The 19067-nt window shown below is 45.8% G+C and overlaps 13 protein-coding genes across 13 annotated transcripts; 4 read left to right on the top strand and 9 right to left on the bottom strand. All coding sequences in view use genetic code 12, as the record gives it.

The window, feature by feature from the left end:
• Nucleotides 1-424: 424 nt before the first annotated feature.
• On the top strand, nucleotides 425-1057 carry ADE8 (phosphoribosylglycinamide formyltransferase; the record flags this gene model as incomplete). The annotated part of the gene is made up of 1 exon (XM_001485132.1): nucleotides 425-1057. The coding sequence occupies one exon, from the start codon at nucleotides 425-427 to the stop codon at nucleotides 1055-1057; it is 633 nt and encodes a 210-aa protein (XP_001485182.1).
• Nucleotides 1058-1138: 81 nt separating this feature from the next.
• Nucleotides 1139-2236, bottom strand: IDH2 (isocitrate dehydrogenase (NAD(+)); the record flags this gene model as incomplete). The annotated part of the gene is made up of 1 exon (XM_001485131.1): nucleotides 1139-2236. The coding sequence occupies one exon, from the start codon at nucleotides 2234-2236 to the stop codon at nucleotides 1139-1141; it is 1098 nt and encodes a 365-aa protein (XP_001485181.1).
• Nucleotides 2237-2808: 572 nt separating this feature from the next.
• FDH3 (bifunctional alcohol dehydrogenase/S-(hydroxymethyl)glutathione dehydrogenase) lies at nucleotides 2809-3573 on the bottom strand (the record flags this gene model as incomplete). Its single annotated transcript, XM_001485130.1, has 1 exon — nucleotides 2809-3573. One exon carries the CDS (start codon nucleotides 3571-3573, stop codon nucleotides 2809-2811), a length of 765 nt encoding a protein of 254 aa, XP_001485180.1.
• A 909-nt stretch (nucleotides 3574-4482) lies between these two features.
• Nucleotides 4483-5532, bottom strand: AHA1 (Aha1p; the record flags this gene model as incomplete). The annotated part of the gene is made up of 1 exon (XM_001485129.1): nucleotides 4483-5532. One exon carries the CDS (start codon nucleotides 5530-5532, stop codon nucleotides 4483-4485), a length of 1050 nt encoding a protein of 349 aa, XP_001485179.2.
• Nucleotides 5533-5635: 103 nt separating this feature from the next.
• On the bottom strand, nucleotides 5636-6433 carry PUP1 (proteasome core particle subunit beta 2; the record flags this gene model as incomplete). The annotated part of the gene is made up of 1 exon (XM_001485128.1): nucleotides 5636-6433. The coding sequence occupies one exon, from the start codon at nucleotides 6431-6433 to the stop codon at nucleotides 5636-5638; it is 798 nt and encodes a 265-aa protein (XP_001485178.2).
• A 113-nt stretch (nucleotides 6434-6546) lies between these two features.
• PGUG_02906 (uncharacterized protein) lies at nucleotides 6547-10581 on the top strand (the record flags this gene model as incomplete). Its single annotated transcript, XM_001485127.1, has 1 exon — nucleotides 6547-10581. The coding sequence occupies one exon, from the start codon at nucleotides 6547-6549 to the stop codon at nucleotides 10579-10581; it is 4035 nt and encodes a 1344-aa protein (XP_001485177.2).
• A 166-nt stretch (nucleotides 10582-10747) lies between these two features.
• On the bottom strand, nucleotides 10748-11143 carry PGUG_02905 (uncharacterized protein; the record flags this gene model as incomplete). Its single annotated transcript, XM_001485126.1, has 1 exon — nucleotides 10748-11143. The coding sequence occupies one exon, from the start codon at nucleotides 11141-11143 to the stop codon at nucleotides 10748-10750; it is 396 nt and encodes a 131-aa protein (XP_001485176.1).
• On the bottom strand, nucleotides 11052-12437 carry PGUG_02904 (uncharacterized protein; the record flags this gene model as incomplete). Its single annotated transcript, XM_001485125.1, has 1 exon — nucleotides 11052-12437. One exon carries the CDS (start codon nucleotides 12435-12437, stop codon nucleotides 11052-11054), a length of 1386 nt encoding a protein of 461 aa, XP_001485175.1.
• Nucleotides 12438-13493: 1056 nt separating this feature from the next.
• On the bottom strand, nucleotides 13494-14135 carry PGUG_02903 (uncharacterized protein; the record flags this gene model as incomplete). Its single annotated transcript, XM_001485124.1, has 1 exon — nucleotides 13494-14135. The coding sequence occupies one exon, from the start codon at nucleotides 14133-14135 to the stop codon at nucleotides 13494-13496; it is 642 nt and encodes a 213-aa protein (XP_001485174.1).
• Nucleotides 14136-14222: 87 nt separating this feature from the next.
• PGUG_02901 (uncharacterized protein) lies at nucleotides 14223-15113 on the bottom strand (the record flags this gene model as incomplete). The annotated part of the gene is made up of 1 exon (XM_001485122.1): nucleotides 14223-15113. The coding sequence occupies one exon, from the start codon at nucleotides 15111-15113 to the stop codon at nucleotides 14223-14225; it is 891 nt and encodes a 296-aa protein (XP_001485172.2).
• Nucleotides 14273-14788, top strand: PGUG_02902 (uncharacterized protein; the record flags this gene model as incomplete). Its single annotated transcript, XM_001485123.1, has 1 exon — nucleotides 14273-14788. The coding sequence occupies one exon, from the start codon at nucleotides 14273-14275 to the stop codon at nucleotides 14786-14788; it is 516 nt and encodes a 171-aa protein (XP_001485173.2).
• A 1093-nt stretch (nucleotides 15114-16206) lies between the features above and the next one.
• On the bottom strand, nucleotides 16207-16881 carry PGUG_02900 (uncharacterized protein; the record flags this gene model as incomplete). The annotated part of the gene is made up of 1 exon (XM_001485121.1): nucleotides 16207-16881. The coding sequence occupies one exon, from the start codon at nucleotides 16879-16881 to the stop codon at nucleotides 16207-16209; it is 675 nt and encodes a 224-aa protein (XP_001485171.2).
• A 182-nt stretch (nucleotides 16882-17063) lies between these two features.
• PGUG_02899 (uncharacterized protein) lies at nucleotides 17064-18278 on the top strand (the record flags this gene model as incomplete). Its single annotated transcript, XM_001485120.1, has 1 exon — nucleotides 17064-18278. One exon carries the CDS (start codon nucleotides 17064-17066, stop codon nucleotides 18276-18278), a length of 1215 nt encoding a protein of 404 aa, XP_001485170.2.
• Between the last annotated feature and the right edge of the window lie 789 nt (nucleotides 18279-19067).

Raw genomic sequence — 19067 nt, 5'->3', positions numbered from 1 at the left:
GTGAGAAAAAAATTTTCCTGAGCCTGGTGCGGGTAATCTTTGGACCGGCCACGATGTTACGCTATTACCCGGAGGTTGCAGCCGTTCCTGGAGTTGCTTCTTTGGTTGAACAAGGAGTTATGATTGGGACAATGTTAGTACTGATGTTTCAGTGAAGGTACATGTACTTTCTAATTGGATGGTGTATGGCAAGTACAACTAAAAGAGTCACTGACATTTTGCAGTCATGTAAAATTGAAAACCACTAACAAAGGCTATCCAATCAAGAAGAGTTACCAGTTAAAGTGACCGCCACCTGAAACATTACTTGACGTCTATTTGATTTTGCTTTGGTTTCACTCGTTGTGTCTTCCTTGTTTGATGTCAGTCTTTGGTGTACGGATGTATTTCAATATATGAGAGAAGATGTCCGAGTCACTTTGCAATGGCTCCCCAGATATTAGTATTGATTTCTGGATCTGGTTCCAATCTCCAGGCACTTATAGATGCTCAGAAGCAAGGAGTGTTAAAGGGTGAGATAGCTCATGTCATATCGTCGAATGACAAAGCGTATGGACTCACTCGGGCCGCCGAGGCATCGATTCCTTTTCAATCACATTGTTTGAAAAATTACTACAAAGGAACAACTAAAGATCAGGTGGAGGAGCGTCGAGTATTGAGGGAAAAGTTCAATGAGGATTTAGCACACAAAATTATTGGTATACATCCCGACTTGGTGGTTTGTGCTGGATGGATGTTAATATTGTCACCTGGAATTTTGACTCCTCTCGAACAAGCTGGCATCCCTATAATCAACTTACATCCTGCTTTGCCCGGAGCTTTTGACGGTACTCATGCCATTGAAAGAACATGGAATGCAGGACAAGAAGGAACAATTACTAAAGGTGGAGTAATGATTCATCGAGTAATTGCCGAAGTGGATCGTGGAGCCCCAGTTCTCGTTAAGGAAATTGAATTGAGTCCACACAAGAGTCTCGAAGAGTACGAAACCAAGGTTCATGAGGTGGAGCATGTGGCCATAGTGGAGGGCACGAACAAGGTGTTGGAGAGTATATAACCGAAGGATAAAGACTAGCTAGCCAGAAACCTAGATCAAAAGAATTACACACCACTCTGTCTCATGAATTATTCTACCTACCTACAAATTGGCAATCACTTGCTTGGTAAAGTTGGAGGTGCTGGAAGATCCACCCAAATCACCGGTTCTGTTTTCAGGGCCGGAAGCAATGGTTTTAAGAACGGCACTCTCGATTCTGTCGGCTTCGGCGTTCAAAGACATGTGTCTCAACATCATACAAGATGAAAGCAACAACGCAGTGGGGTTAGCCAAGCCCTTTCCAGCAATGTCAGGGGCAGAGCCATGCACGGCTTCGAAAATAGAAACCTTGTTACCCATGTTTCCGGAAGGAGTCAATCCCAAACCACCAATCAAACCCGAAGACAAATCGGACATGATATCACCATAAAGGTTAGGCATAACCATCACCACGTCTTTGTAGTCACTTGGGTCAGCAGTCAACTTCAACGAGGTGTTATCCAACAACTCGTAGTCCAACTTGACATCGGGGTATTCCTTACCAATTTCCTTGGCGGTGGAAACGAACAAACCATCACTCAATTTCATGATAGAAGCCTTGTGCACCACCAACACATGAGGCTTGTTGATGCTCTTGGCGTACTCGAAGGCGTATCTGATCACCTTTTCAGACGCTGGCTTGGTGATCAATTTGATCGATTGAACCACGCCGGGAACAATGGTATGTTCTATTCCCGAATATTCACCTTCGGTGTTTTCTCTGATCAACACGGTGTCCACGTTTTCGTATGGAGTGTCGTATCCGACAATGGACTTACAAGGACGAACGTTGGCAAACAAGTTGAAAGTTCTTCTCAAAGTCAAGTTCATTGATGTGTGGCCCTTACCGACGGGAGTAGCCAAAGGACCTTTCAATGCCACCAAGTTACGGTTAACCGAGTCAATGGCAGGCTGGGGCAATGTGGTCTTGCCGTCGATCAAGAGAGGAGTCACGTCGACCGGTTCCCATTCGATGGGAATGTCAGCAGCAGCATAAATGTCTTTAACCGATTGAGAAATTTCCACTCCGATTCCATCACCTTCAATCAACGTGACGGTGTATTTTCCATTAGCCTTCTTCTGGCCAGTGAACTGACCGGCAATGTAGCTTCTGGTCAAGCGAGGAACCTGGAATCCTCTTTTGGTTACTTGTCTAAACATGGGTAAGAGTTTTTTTTTAGTGGTGTGTGCGAAATTTAGTGAAAATTGAGGGATGATTCGGCCTCGGCCAATCAGCGACTGCCATACTCCGACTCCGTCGGGTCCGGTGCGGCGGCTACCCTGAAGAGAAAAAAGTGGTGATTTGACAACAACGGGTTGGTTGGAAAGTGTAGAGATATGGTAGTAACAGCAACAACAAAAATAATTGATCGTAGGGGCGAAAAGTGTGTCTATTTACTGTAGTTTATAGATTGAGAGTTCGGTGCGAAGAAGATTCGGTCAATCGAGCGAGATCAAATTGAAGCGAAAAAACTAAATAAGTACTGTAGTTTGTAATTTTGCTGTTTTGTTTTTGATTTTGTAGTTTTGGTTTTGTAGTTTCGGTTTCGTGGTTTCAGATGATACCCTCAGTCTCACCTTCCTCATAAAGTCCGAACTCCGAACCAACTCCGAGCCTCACCTTCACCTACCTTCACCTCACCTTTCCCTTTGTCCAATCTCCAGTGCCTGCGCCCAGCACCTGGCTACATCCGTGCCGATCGAACACTAGACCTTGGTGCTGGCTGCTGGCTTTACAACTCAATCACAGCACGAATACAAGTACCATCGTGCATGTCTTCGAATGCAGTGTTTATCTTGTCCAAAGGATGTCTGTGGGTAATGAACTCGTCCACCTTCAATTTGCCTTGCATGTAATCGTCGACAATGCCGGGCAATTGAGACCTACCCTTGACACCTCCAAATGCTGCTCCTTTCCATACTCTTCCGGTAACCAATTGGAAGGGACGAGTAGAAACCTCCTTGCCAGCAGCAGCCACTCCAATAATAATCGAAGTACCCCAACCTTTGTGACATGCTTCCAAGGCACTTCTCATGACATTGACATTACCAGTACAGTCAAAAGTGTAGTCACATCCACCGTCTGTCATCTCGATTAACTTGTCGACAATAGTGGTGCCCTCTGGTAATTTAGTAGGATTGATAAAATCAGTAGCACCAAACTTCTTACCCCATTCTTCCTTAGCATCGTTAGTATCCACCACAATAATCTTGGCGGCTTCACGCTGAAAAGCACCTTGAACCACCGACAAACCCACACATCCAGCACCAAAAACAGCAACATTGTCTCCCTTTTGAACATTGGCAGTAATAGTAGCTGCTCCGTATCCAGTGGTGATACCACATCCAAGCAAACATGTTCTGTCGGAAGCAGCTTCAGGGTTGACAGCAACAACTGAAATATCTGCAACCACAGTATACTGCGAAAAGGTGGAACATCCCATAAAATGCAACAAGTCCTTACCCTTACACTTGAATCTCGAGGTTCCATCGGGCATCACTCCCTTTCCCTGTGTGGCCCGGATCTTTCCACACAAATTGGTCTTTCCTGATTTGCAAAATTTACACTCTTTGCACTCCGGGGTATACAAGGCAACGACATGGTCTCCCACCTTGACTGACGTAACTCCTTCACCCACGGATTCAACAATTCCAGCACCCTCGTGTCCCAAAATAACAGGGAATGCTCCCTCTGGATCTACACCACTTAAAGTGTAGGCATCAGTGTGGCAAACACCGGTGTGGAGAATCTTGATTCTCACTTCGTGAGCTTTTGGAGGAGCCACTTCAATTTCCTCAATGGAAAGTGGTTTATCTGCTTCCCAAGCAACGGCAGCTTTACAGGTGATGGTCTTGGTTAGTAATGGTGGTTGAATGTGAAGAATTGATCGATTCGGTTGTGATACCGATTACGGTAGTACCCGGGTGGTTTTGTAGTATAAAGCAACCCAATGATCCATGAAATAGTCTTTTTGTCACTTCACGAGTATATATCGCCACAACTTACTTTTCCAGTGGTATCAGACATATCGATTGCTATCAATGCACTTGCACTGCTTTATATACTCACAGCAACGTAGCAAACTAATTAGCGCGGGCGATGGAAATCCTCACCTAATACGGTAAACAATTCCATGCGCGATTACAAATACGAAATTTTTCATTTCTCAGATCTATAACACGGCTCCAAATCCAAACGTGATTTTAATCGACCGCACGAGTATATATCGCCACAACTTACTTTTCCAGTGGTATCAGACATATCGATTGCTATCAATGCACTTGCACTGCTTTATAAACTCACAGCAACGTAGCAAACTAATTAGCGCGGGCGATGGAAATCCTCACCTAATACGGTAAACAATTCCATGCGCGATTACAAATACGAAATTTTTCATTTCTCAGATCTATAACACGGCTCCAAATCCAAACGTGATTTTAATCGACCGCACGTAGTAATCCTCAAAATTGTTTCTCACTCTATCCTCCTCTCCTATAGGAATTCCAGTCCATTTAACTACCATTTTCGTTTCACCTGAACCCTGCTTCAATTGAATATCCAATTGGGCATAATGGCCATCTTTCCAGTCCAGTAAGCGCCATAGCTGAGTGATGCGTTCATTGGGTACGAGTTTGGTGAATTTTCCACTAATTGAGCCGCCAAATAACGAAAAGTCAGACCCTTCGCTAGGCGGAAATGGTTCAAGATTGGGGGCAGCCCTTGACCATGCTGCAATACGAGCCTGGTCCAAAAGTGTAATGTAAAGCTGCTCGGCCAGAGTATTGAACTCGGGTTCCAAGTGGAGTGTAGATGTGTTGTACTTTGGCACAGAAGACTTGGTTTCGGTTTGAGGTTTTGAAGCTGAAGCTGAAGTAGAACCAGAACCAGAACCAGAACCAGCTCCAGCAGCTCCCGAACCTGAGCTTCCAGTCTTACCAGTAGCCTTACCTGTGCTCTTCAGAGTCTGGTTAGCCTTGGTGAACTCCAGGCTGACTTGGTCCTGCGACAATTGGATATCTGAACTGTGTTCTGTGATCAAGTCAGAACCGAATTGAGCCAATTTTTCACGTAATTTGGGAAGAAGTTCCTTTTTAATCAACTGGCGAATCCCCTCGTGTTCTGCTGTTTCGTTGTAGATGCTCACTTCAAACTGGATGTCGTCGGCGTCGGAATCGTAAGCCAATTCTGGAACTGTTATCGAGCCAGAAACCTCATCATCCTCGGCAGTGAAACCAGCAATAGCAAACACCAATTTAAGGTCAAAAAGAGATATAACCTTTCCTTTTCTCTGGGAAACATCACAGTCTCCCTCCACAGAAGAAACCGCTGAAACGGCAATATTTCCATTGTCATTGGATGCACTCAAACCATTGGTTTTGGAGGCAAAGTAGCCACGAGACCACTCGAGACAGTTTTTATCGACCCAGTGCCAGTTGTTTGGATTGTTAACGACCATAACGATTTTGGTTTTTACCTTTTCTTTTATGCACTTTATGCACTTTTTGCACTTTTCTAGAATTTACTTTAAAGTCGCGAATTTACATCATTGCATTATCTACCTAAGCATCCACCTCCATTGGTTCTCCCAAAGCAACCACCTGCTCGTCAACCACCTGCCACGATCTCTCCTTGAGAACAGCCGTAGTCCCGCGAGGGAACTTGTAGGATCTCGTTTTCGACTCACGCACATTGGGAGTCTTGTAGTTGCGGTACAACTCGGCATCTTTGCCTACCTCCATCACACACACATCTACATTGGATCCCGATCCCAAATCGTTCCAAATACCCAGCTCAATGGCCTGGGCACACAACTGCACCGCTTCTTCCTTGGTCATATCTGGTTTCCAGTGGGTTTCAAGAACGGCCATCGCAGCCAACGAACCCGATCCCAACGATTGGTATTGACCTATATCCGTCGATCCGTGTGCCTGGACCGACATAAGATGTGCTCCGGTGGGATCCACTCCCGCTACAATAAGGTATGCTCCCAAGTGACCCTGGTATTTGAAAAGATGTTGCTTCAACATTGTCAAAGCAGTAATGACTCGCGGCTTGCGGTTCTGAGATAACGAATGAAGCTCCAAGTTCGATGCTATCAATTGAGTCACCATCTCGGTATCTGCAGCAGTACCTGCTCCCGCACACCAGATCTGGGGTGCCAAACGATGCAATTTTTCACAGTTTTTGTCGGCAACAATGCTACCGGCAGTGGCTCTAGTATCGGCCGCAATCACCACTCCTCCAGCAAATTTGCATCCCACAATCGTGGTACCTGTAGACGTTGCGCGGGGCGTTCCAAAACCTTTCGCGGCAAGAAACTGGTTCCGCTGATAGTTGTCAAAGCTGAGGCCAGGCATGGTGGCGTAACGTGAGGATGAATATCGACTTGTGAGGTGTCCTGCAGAAACCCCCCCCCCGCGCCAAAATCGAAAAACTCAAATTTACATGCAGTCTGGCGGTTTCATTCTCCATGTACCTGTTTGTGGGTCCCGCTCGAGTTCGGGTTCTTGTGGTGCCATGTAACCGGTGCTCATCTACCCAGTACCTGCGATATATCTCAGAAATCCGTTCTGGGCCGTCGGAAGTACGTCTTTTGGATGTTTCTGTCGAGTCCCAATTGCATCATCATAATCCAAAACTGTACCCACAGGGTCGAATTCTCTATAATTTTGTCACTAGTGACGATAATAAGGAGTCCATATTTTTACATGACTTCGAACCATGGCGAAAAACCTTCATAGTGGTGGCAGTGGGTCCGTATAGTGACACACCTTCGGTGTCGATTGACCAATTGAAAACCAGCTTTCCAAGTGCCATAGTTCACAATATCATCCACTTTGACACTCCACCCGACGATTTCAAGCGCTTGTGTCCCCCCAGTGACCACTCGCAGCGCTCAACATTCTATTATTCCGGCTCACTCACAGCATTGGAGACCATCTTGTGTCTGATTCTGGCTAATTTTCTTGCTGCTTTGGACAGTTACACCGATTCGTTCCTGAACATCACGTTGCGGTCTCCTGTGTCGATTTCCGACTCCAATACTATCGCACGAACCATCACAAGTGCTCAGAAGCGTCTTAGTTCCGGTTCTTTCAAGGTCAGTTTCAACCCTTCTCATGGATCTGGGCAAAGTTCTCCATCTACAGAATCCAAAACACGCCATTTGGGCCGCCAACAGAAGGTTCTCGGAAGCTTTGCATTGCTAGCGGGTAATTACGCTGCTGCTTCTTCCCACTTTGTCGAAGCTATCACCAACCTAAGAAAAGTTGACGACAACTTGTGGCTCGGAAATGCTCTTGAAGGCTTGGCTGTTTCTACAGTCCTCCTCCACTACGTGGGAATGCCCGCCTCGCTCAACCCCACCGTGCTTCCTACACTTCAGCTTTCAAAGTCCAAACTCTCATCCGACATGTCGCTGTCAGCACCACCTAGACCGTCATCAGAATCATCACTCGGGTCTAAATCACTTCGAAATTCACTTCCGGCAACTCTGTCGCCTCGTAACTCCAGTACCAATTACCGTGGCACATATGACTTGGCTTCTACGCCGCCCGCAGAAGTGATCAAATTATTAGCATTCCGTGCAATTCATTACTACAGTAACACCCTCAATGATTTGGAAGACACGGTGCCAGATATGGTGTACATTGATTCTTTAATACGGACGATTAAGTTCGCCATTTGCATATATTTGGGAGGAGGAGAATTGAGCCTAAATGTCCTTGACGCAGTTGTTCGCAACACCAAACTTGATAATAATCTCCAAGGCTCTGCTGTCATGAAAACTGAAATCTTGAAAGAAATGGATAAAGTTTTCAACCTCCAACTTGTCGATATGAGCGTTTACCAACAGTGTAAACTATACTCGTGTCTTGCTACTATGTATGGAGATTTGGGGCTCCATCGCAAGCGTGCTTTTATTTTAAGAACTTTCTTAGTGGGACTTTTGCCCAGTCTAGCTTCCAATAAAGAAGGAAAGATGGCTCCAGCTGAGTATTCGAGTCTTCGAGAAGTGTTTGAATTGTTGTTCCAGGCATATGGGGTAGACGCAGAAACCGAAAGCTCAGCCACTGCTGCTTCAAACGTAGCGACACATTGGGCCACAATAAAGCTTCTGCTTTTAAAGCTAGCAATTCTGATTGGATCTGCCAACCACGATGATCAATTTGTGGTTCATATATGCACTTTGTTACTCACAAGATTTGCTCATTGCTTGAGCTCTCATGACCAGCAAAAAACCAAAGAACGAATCAACTCTGTCATTCAAGAATACACTCACAATAATAGTGGCCATCTGCCATTGAGTGTCCCTTATTGGGACCCATACCTCGTACGACGAGTAAAATTGGTAACAAGCAAGAAACGTGAGGAACTAATTCCGTTCAGTGAGATTCTGGAACAGAGTGGAAGTCTGAATCTTGTGGGCAAAAACAATGCACAGTCGGATGGGTTAATTTTCAACCCATATCGACGCAATTCAACTGTTATTCTGAAAGACAAGTTAGTGGTGAAGGACGATTTATTTCAATTGAAAATTACATTGCAAAACCCTTTTGGCTTTGAGTTGGATATTCATGATATTGAAATTGTCACAGATCTGAAATCCACGGTTCAAACGCTTTTTAGTTTGACGAAACCAGTAACTAATCTGAATTTTTCCACTTGGTCAAGTGGATTAAGAAAAATGGGACCAGCTTCCAATTCTATGCCGTCGCTAAACCAGCGACCACAGAGACCACAACCAGGTAAGCGGAACCCAAGTGGGTTTACAAGACTGGCAGTGAATGTTCCAAGGTACGACGACCTAACTATAGCCCCCTTCACCATCCAATCATTTTTAGTGACATTCAAACCCGAGACAATAGGTATAACGGAAATCAAAGGGTTCAATATTGTGGTTGCAAATTGCAACAAGCAAACTTTTTTGATAGTCGACGAGGAGAAATTCGACCACTGCATCAAGCTCAAAGACAACCAGCAAATAATGAATACTTCATCTGTGATACAAAACTTAGAACTGTGTTCTATTGGTGATCGAGCTTCGACAAAGTCGCTCATTTTGAATGTTATTCCACCACAACCCATGCTAACGCTCTCTGAGTCGCTGATAGTAAATGGAATGCTAATGCTATTGGAAGGTGAAAAATACCACTTTACAGCTACATTGACGAATGAATCTGAACATGCCATCAACTACCTATCATTTGCATTTTGGGACTCCACTGTCGACACCATCAATAGGCAACTTTCGAATGCTGGTCGTAGTGGTCTTTCGCCCAATGATATTTATAACTTGGAATGGTCTTTAATCCATGACAAGCCATTCCGGATCCAGAACAAAGAGGCATTTTCTGGAAAGATAATTGAACCGCACTCCAAGCTCAAAATTGATTTCGAGGTTAATGGAAAACGAGGAATGCGTGAGCTGAAAGTCATGCTTGACTATGCGAATAAAGGACACGATCGTTCTCGCTCGTTTGTTAAGCTGATAAGCATCCCTATTCAGTTCACAGTACTTCCTTCTCTCGAATTAGTCAACTTTGATGTTGTCACATTGAACTCGACGTCATTGCTTGACTTTCACCTACGGAACCTCCCTGAAGAAGGAGGCAGCAATGCGCTAAAGGCAACGGTTGACTTTTTGACTTTTGCGAGGAAAACTGGCGATATAGCCGACTTTTGTCTTCTCGCACTCGATCTAAGAAACTCGTGGAAAGAAATCATTTCTTTCAAAGTCGACGGAAATCTGCCCAAGCTTGAGCTCCAAGGTTTTATTGATCCTGGAAAAACTGTAAGAGTGTTTGTTCCGTTCAGACGTTTGTCGTGGAAAGATAATGATCTTCATAAGCCAATTCCCTCGCTACGCAACAAGCAATTCGTGAAGAATAAAAACTATACGGAAAAAGAAGAGGAAACTCACAAAGAGCTTTTCTGGTTGAAGGAATCCCTTTTGGAGAATGTGAAAGGCTCATGGCATACTGGACTGGGCCACCATGAAGCTCAAAGTCGTACTGGTAATTTTGGCTTACGAGCAGTGAGACTCGAACCGCGTATGGCATCTATTCTTTTACACGATCGAGTACAGCTTCAGCATGAAATTCTCGCTAGTGATAACTGTCCATTAGAGAGAACCGGTCCACAATTCTCCCTCAAAACTGATGAGTTTTACACCATACGAACCACAATCACTAATTACCTTGATCGAACTATTTACGGCACTGTTCGAAACCTTCCTTATTCTCTCAGTTCCACCTCGGCAAAGATTGGTGGTACAGTGGGCTCGCTGGTCAAGTCTGTTGCAGCTAGCGACAAAAAGATACTTGTCAATGGCGTACTTCAGAACCATATTGGACATCCTGGTGTCGCAGCCCATCTGTCACATCGAATTTCAACTACGTTTGTGGTATTGGAAAAGGGAGAATACGAGTGGGGTGCTATACTCGATATATTTGACGGGGAAAACGTCATTGGTAGAGATCCACTATTGTTGCAAGTTGCATGAGCATGAGAAAATGAATTACTTTAGGAAGAAATTTCACTAAATCGATTCAATAACTACTATAACCTCAACAAACCCTTTTAGAAACCATAATATAAGTTAAACTGCTATTTCAAATGAACGCATATACTATATTGTGCTTATGCTTATATTTCGCCTACTATATACATCATTTCTTGGGGCTCAATTTAAAGGGAAGTGGCTGTGCGCCTTGTGCTTCGAGCTGGGCTATATACTTGTCTTTCTTGATCTCACTAAATCGTTTTTCTTGAAAGTACTTGTACCAACTTTCCACACATTTATTCTCAAATGTTGCTCGAAGCGAACCACATTGTGATTCGACTTGGTCCTTCACATTTGGATCAAGCGAGTTATCTATATTGTTTTTGGTGAGACATTCAAAAAACTCGTCCCTGGCATCCCAACATTCTCTACGTTTCGACTTGTTAGGTGGAACCGTGGGAGTATCTGCTTTAGTGAAGAACCCCATTGCGCACGGTCCCGGCGGTCGCTGGCCGAATTTGGGTTGACACGCGGGTGTGTGGATGTGTGGGGTTTTGCACATCGCAGAATGCCGCACACGCTTTTGTTTGTGTATACTCTTTCAATCCCTCGATGCCAAGCTCTCTGCCAAAACCCGACTGCTTCATACCTCCGAATGGCACGGCATTGCTCAATACCATGTATTGGTTGCACCAAACTGTTCCCGCCTTGAGAGCGTGAACCATTCTCATACATTGCGATGCATTCTGGGAAAAAACTCCGGCTCCCAATCCGTAAGCAGTATCGTTGGCCAACTGAACTGCTTCCTCCTCAGTCTTAAATGTCTGTACAGCAAGAACTGGTCCGAAAATTTCATCATCCACGATCTTCATGCCCTTTTTGCAATTGGTGTACACTGTTGGAGGAACAAAAAAACCGTCCTTGAATTTCTCTGGCAAATGTGATAATTTTTCCACTCCTCCGGTAAGACAGACAGCACCTTCTTCCAAACCGTGCTGGATGTACTTTTTCACCTTTTCTTGCTGTTGCCTCGAAACCAATGGTCCCATGAAAGTGGTTTCCATGGCTGGGTCGCCAATTTCAATTTCCTCTATTTTTCTTTTGAGTACTTCAAAAAACTTATCCTTGATCGTCTCTTGAACAAACAAACGTGAGACAGCACAGCAGTCCTGCCCGTGGTTGAAAAGAATTGCCATGCAAACCCAATTGGCAGTTTGGTCAATATCAACGTTGTCAAAGACTACCACTGGGGACTTTCCTCCTAGCTCTAGGGTGACTTTCTTGAGATTACTCTTCGAAGCAGCTTCCATAATTTTTCTTCCCGTCACCGTTGATCCGGTGAAAGCAATTTTGTCAATATCCATGTGACGTGAAATTGCGAGTCCCGTAATGGCTCCAGTACCGTTGACCACGTTCAAGACTCCAGGAGGAAATCCTGCTTCAAGTGCCAACTCCGCCAACCGAAGAGCACTCAAAGGAGTTTGCTCAGCAGGCTTTAGGACAATTGTATTTCCAGCAGCCAAAGCTGGAGCTACCTTCCACATGAACATTTGAATGGGATAGTTCCATGGAATAATCTGGCCACATACTCCTATAGGTTCAGCTTTGGTAAAAGCTATTTTTATTCCTTCTTCTTGTTCAATAGTACGTCCCTCTATCTTGTCTGCAAGTCCAGCATAGTATCGAAGACACCCGATACTGTCCTTAATATCGACATCACGAGCCATCCAAACCGGCTTTCCGTTGTCAACACTTTCAACTTTGGCAAGAGAATCAATATTAGCCTCTATCAAATCGGCCCATTTGTTAATGAGTGAACAACGCTGAGATGGCGTGCTTTTCTTTCCCCAAGTCATATCAAAGGCTGTTCTGGCAGCAGTCACGGCGGCATTTACGTCTTCGGCCGTAGCAGCACTAATAGTAGCCAAGTTCTCTCCTGTGGCTGGATTTGGAGTAGTCAAAACTGAACCATTGACTGATGGCCGAAACTCTTATTGATGAATAATCCTGTCTTGATGTCAATGGTTCTGCCTCCGTATAGTTGAATTGTTGTCGACATTCCAAGCGCGGTTTCTGTTCGGATCCAGTGGTTGTCTTGTCTTTATAGGATGGAAACTAGGAGCTGAAGCCGCATAATGTTCGGAAATTATCCGGTACTTCTTCGGGAATTTACCGGCAAATATAACAGTGTCAGCATGGCGGGTTCGTCAACTTGAAACGTTTCAGCGGTAGACTGAGAATGTTTTTGCTACTATGTGGGCACTCTGCTTGGTTGGTTAGCTACAATCAATGTTTTTCACTCAATTTTGCACATTTCGTGAAAGTACATAACTATGCAATTTTTTATGGACTGAGAAATTCTATAAATCTTACGGGCCATCTGACTTGATGAAACCTCTGTGGTTATCATTATAGTAGATTCTCTTCATAACCAATAATTTCATGGTATCTGAAGTGTTTGAAGCTGGTGCGCTTAATGGTTGCAACAGCAGTTCTTGTGGCTCAAATTAGGAACCTCTTTAAAAATTTGCGTGTTATCTTCCTCGTTCTGAAAAGCTTCATCCTTTACACGTATCCTGCTAGCTACCACTAGAAAATATACTAAGCTGTTTCTGACATGGTAAGGACAGGGAGAAATCTTGTGGTGAAATACCGACTTGATGTTAGTGGTACCAAAAATTCGATTAGCTATCGATGACAACTGCCATTTGATTCCAAGTGAGTGTCAACTTCAATCTACTTGTAGTCTCATACATAAGATGCCGTACATCTACTTGTCATGTTGGCCGTTTTATTTACTTGGAAGGTTAGCTGCAACACAATGGCCGACACATTCAACTCTGATTGAGAAGACTTCGGTAACTTAGCCAGAAGGATGGTATGGAGAATAAATTGTAGTTGTGATTTAGCCTCTAGAAAGCACCTCTCACCTCTTCCTCCTTGACTGTGAACTGAACCTTACTCACTGGCGTCTCCTCATCGTGGGAATATGTGCTGCTGTCTCCAGGTTTCGCCTCACGGCCCATCATAATACGATACAACCGGCCAAGGGCCTGGCGTCCGTCCCACACTGGGATTACGATAATGACGTAGACAGCGAAAAATGCCCATAAAAATGCCACCACGATCCAACCTGTGAAGAACCGCTTGCTGAAGATGTACTTCGAGCCATACAAGGGCATGGGGAAGACCACAAGAAAGAACAAGATCAATACGGTGCACGCAACAGCACCTATTTTGAACTGTCTCTTGAGTATGGTCTCGTTGTTCTGGTGCTCTATCAAGACGGCTTCAGTTGCGTCTTCCTGCGATAACACATGCTCCAACCCGTGCTTCTTGTCGAACTCAGTGTTATCGTCCTGCTTGATGGTGAGCCAAGTTTCCCACGCAAAGTCTGCGGGTTTCAAAAAGACGAGAATTGGAATCACGATAAGCGGACAACCCACGGCAACTGTATTTCCTGCGGCAAGTGCTTCATTGGTTGAAAGAGTTGTCAACGATATGTGTCCCGACTGCGATACCGTGTAGCCCATCCACACAGCTAAAGCGATCATGGTAGGATAACACTGTGCCCACAGAGTATGCAAACCCCGACATCTTCCTCCAATACAAAAGTGAGCACCATGGCTACGATGTTGACGTTAACAATGATCCCCGACGCAGTGGTGATGAACGAAACGTCGAACCCAGCATGTGCAAGCCCGATACCCAAGGCGACAGTCACAATGCCGAATGCTATCACCGTCGCATGAGACACCAAGACCAAGCGGCCACCTTTGGCGTCGGGGTTGACGTATGCCTTGTAGACGTCGTGGGTGACCATGGCGGAAATGGCGATAGTTTCGGAAGAAAATGCAGCAGTAACCGCCATGAAAATCATCGTCAACACCATGGCCACACCAGACCGACCCATCAACGCCTGAGGCTGCATAAGGTAGCACCAAGCCTGCGCCGATTTCCTCGGCAGACATCAAGTCTGGGAATGTGGGAAAGCTGGGATGTGTTTCTAAGCCGGCAGCAGCCAAACCCATCGTTGTGGACAAGCAGAACGGCAACGAGAACCATGCTAGCCCACCCAAAATGTACCCTCTTACCAAGTATTTGGGGTCGGCAGCAATGGCCTTTTGAAAAAGCTGTGAGTCGCAAGCTGCTGCAAAGCCAGCGCCAAAAAGAACCAAGCCGAAGAGACCGCCTTGGACAGAGTTGAATGTCAACAAACTCCCCAGAGCATTCCCGGCAATGGGCCGCCTTTCAGAAGCTTCCACCAAAAGATCCCACAAGGCACCAGGGGAGCCCACGATTTCGCTCGTTGCGTAGCAGTTGAATAGAAATGCAAGCACGAGACAGTACAAAATGACGGTGTGAGGTCCCAGTCGGTAAAGTGAAGGTGGCCTTGTATGCCTCCCATCAAAGTGTAGAGTGATATACGCCAATAGGAAAACAACACAATAGCTGCGTGCTCTGTTCCATGCCCTGTGAATGGCTGAAAATATTGACGATCCGTTAATCAACAAGTTGGTGGTGTAGCACATCCATCTGAATTACCAGAGTACACAATGGAGACAATGTGTGTAGGTGCGCCATATCTGGTTCGTACCACTTCCTGGTACGTGTGGCAGTTGGGGTGCTTTTTTTTTGATTTCGAGTGCCAACATACTGAGGAAGATTATTTGCACACATGCACCGGCACCATACCAATATGCGCTTGAGATGCCGTTGGAGTAAGCAGCGGTACATGATAATAACAAAGTGGGAACCAATTGTCCACGAACTTATCACTGCTGAAGCGATCCAAGCCGGTCTTGATACTGCGTTTCGCCGTCATCAACATTTCCGAGTCCTGGATTTCGTTGAAGAATACAGATAAGAGTTTGGTTACGCCCACCATTATCACGGCGAATGCGAAACCAACTCCAACAACCATGCCATATCCAACACTTTCACCGAATATTTTAGCGTGTTCGAGCCCCATTGCGAGTATTGACTCTCCAGGCTCTGGGGAGCATTTTATTCACGGATGGCCATTCCCGACCATACTTCGGTCACGGTTTGGTAGTTAACTGCGGCTTACCGCTAAGATAAGGTTTTCCAACTTTGAGATAATGATGTTCGTAATCTAAGTCTATCGGTTTTCCTCAAACATGTCCGATATCTCGTAATGACGCATTAGGAAATATTTGCGACGTGCAGCCGTTTTCCTTCAATTCATGCAGCATTCCATTTCGGGTAATTTTGCCCGAGAAGGCCATTGTGCGATAACCGCTTCGATTACAAAGAAACTGCTATTACGTTGCATTCAATATCTACTTGGCGGGATACCCTCTTGCAGCATTGATCTCGTCGATAGCAGCCCTGGTTTTGCGTGCATTCTCAAGAGCAGTGGGCATGTCCAGATGCAAGCACACGGTGAATGGAGCATCCCCAAAGTTGAGATTCATAGGCTTGTCCTCGGTGTCTACCGTTTGATCAGCGAAGCCAGCCTGTAACACCGCGTTCATGATTGTGTCCGGCGTACGTGCGCTTTTGGGACCAGCAAATATCTTGACGAGCTTACCTTCGGAATTGTAGTTGAGGTCTGGGTAGAACTCTTGTATGAATTGCACACCCTCTTTCTTGGCCACTTGCTCATACCTGGACACTCTTACCGGCCATCACTGGAACGCCAAACACCTTTGCTGCGTCTAACACCGCATGCATGATCTCTTCATCCCTCTCAACGTAAAAGAACAACTCTCCGTGTGGCTTAATGTACAGTAATGGCATACCTTCCGCATCTAAGAATGCCTTCAAGGCTCCGACTTGGTACAACACCATGTCGTATACGTCCTGAGGCGAGAGCGCCCATTGTCTCCGGCCAAATCCAACCTTGTCGGGTAAACCTGGATGGGCTCCAACTCGAACTCCGTGCTTTTTGGCGAGCTGGATGGTTTCCCTCATGATTCTGGGATCTCCAGCATGGCCCCCACAAGCTATGTTGGCAGTGTCGATAAGAGGCATGAGCTCTGCATCAGGACCCATTTTCCACGGACCGAAGCCTTCTCCCATGTCACAATTGATCTCGCATCGAGGAAGAATCTGAGAGTTGTCGTTTGCTTGGCCAGAGAGCGCAAACGGTGTCGCTGCGTTTGCAACTTTGTCGTAGGTCATGGCCCTATCACTGCGAATTTGCAGTAGAAATAGGGACGAGAGGAGGGGCCGGGGGTAAACACCGCGGCATATTGAAGTAAGCGCAATGTAGTACCAGCTAGAACAATCGCATACCCCAAACAAGCCTTTCTTGGCTGCATACCGGAGCCGCATTTCCTTCTCAAAATGTCAAAAGATACGACGATGATGCTGCATTCGCGCAATCGTATTGTCGGTTTAGCTATTACCAGTAATATGCGCTGCTCGCCCAGAAGTGGCAATGCCGCTGGATGTGGGGTAGATAGCACCTATAGATACGATCTGGATCTGCTGCTCGATCCGCACCAATTGCGATCATGTCACAATTCCGCACTATCAAGAGAGTCTTGGTAGCCAACAGAGGTGAGATTGCTTGTCGCATAATACGTTGTTGCAAGGAGAATGGACTCCGAAGCATTGCAATATACTCCGCCGAGGATGCTGAATCTTTACACGTACTCTCAGCTGACGAGGCTATGCTATTGCCAGGGGTCGGAGCACAGGCATATATAGATATCGACCACGTTGTGTCTGTCGCCATAAACCTGAAAGCCGATGTTGTCGTTCCAGGTTATGGCTTTCTCTCTGAGTCTCCACAATTTGCAGCTGCTTTGGAGAAGAAGGGTATAGTGTTTGCAGGACCAACCGGAAAATCGATCGACACGTTTGGCTTGAAGCACTCGGCAAGAAGTTTGGCCGAAAGCAACGATGTGCCAGTCGTTCCCGGTTCTGGACTCATCACGGACATAGCTGAAGCCCAACTGATTGCCAACAGAATCGGATACCCTGTCATGCTCAAGTCCACTGCTGGAGGAGGTGGTATGGGCTTGAAAGTTTGCTACAGGGAGGACGAATTGAGCGACGCATTCAAGGAGGTCGTCTCAAGAGGCGAAACGTTGTTCAATAACTCTGGAGCCTTCCTTGAAAAGTACGTAGAATGCGGTCGGCACATCGAGGTTCAAGTCTTCGGCAACGGTCAGGGCTATGTGCGTGCCTTTGGCGAACGTGAATGCTCTATTCAAAGAAGACATCAAAAGGTCATCGAGGAAGCGCCTAGCCCTTTTGTGGAAAATGGCCGGACGCTGTTGAGGAAACAACTAGTAACCTGTGCCGCTCATCTCGCCGCTTCTGTCAAGTATAAATCGGCAGGTACGGTAGAATTTCTTGTCGACGATGAGACTGGCAGCTTCTATTTCTTGGAGATGAACACTCGACTTCAGGTGGAACATGGCATAACCGAATTGGTCTACGGTGTTGACTTGGTAAAGTTGATGTTACTCCAAGCTGATTATGAAGCTAGCGGTGAGCCAGGCATGCCCAAAAGTCTCCTTGAGAAGGAAGGAAAATGTGAAATTGACAGTGACGGTGTTGCTATCCCCCGAGGACATGCAATCGAATGCAGAGTGTATGCTGAAAATCCCGTCAAGAACTTTCAGCCAGCGCCGGGTGTCTTGCATTTTGTTGAATTTCCAGATGAGCTCGAGAAGGAGTCCAAGTTGCGTATTGATCATTGGATATCAACCGGGAAGTAAGGTCTCGCCGTATTTTGATCCTCTATTAGCAAAGGTTATGGTATGGGCACCTCTGAGAGATAAATCCCGGCTATCAATGGTTCAGGCCTTGTCAAAGAGCCACATACACGGCCCTACACATAACATCGACTACTTGACTGAGATTTTGAACTCCAGCAACTTTTTTGACGGGTAAAACATTAACCCACATTTTTGACAACTGACTTTCAATACCAACCTAACTTAGTCGAGTTTGTTAAGCCTGGCTCTTACACAACTATTCAAGATTATCCAGGAAGGGAAGACATTGGCCATGGAGTTCCATTGTCTGGTCCCTCCGATCCACTTTTTTTCCAGTTGGCCAATATTGTCGTAGGCAACGATCGGCGCACCGAGGGACTTGAAATCACTTTGAAAGGACCGACCATCAGAGCCCATGCGGCATTGACAATCTGCCTTGCTGGAGGAAAGTTCAAGTTCACCATAAATGGAGTGTCAGTTCCTATGTTTACGGCAATCTCTGTCCCAGCAGGCTCCGTCATCTCGGTCGGCAAAGCTCAAGGAAGCTGTGCACGGGCTTACTTAGCCATTAAGGGCGGTCTTCCCGAAGTTGCTCAATACTTGGGGTCCAAGTCATGTACCCCGACATTAAATTTAGGCGGACATCAAGGTAGGCCCATTATGGACGGAGACTGTTTATCTGTCGTTCGTCAAGATGGCTTCAGTGACTCGGTGGAACTTGGCTTCGAACTTCCTCACATTTGTAAGCCTGACCTTGACATCGTGGACGATGACTTTATTTGGACGATT

This window comes from Meyerozyma guilliermondii, genomic scaffold, assembly GCF_000149425.1.
Source record: "Meyerozyma guilliermondii ATCC 6260 scaffold_3 genomic scaffold, whole genome shotgun sequence".
Taxonomy (NCBI): Eukaryota; Fungi; Ascomycota; class Pichiomycetes; order Serinales; family Debaryomycetaceae; genus Meyerozyma; species Meyerozyma guilliermondii.
The sequence above is the reverse complement of the archived record's forward strand: the minus strand, read 5'-3'. Positions and strand labels throughout refer to the sequence as shown.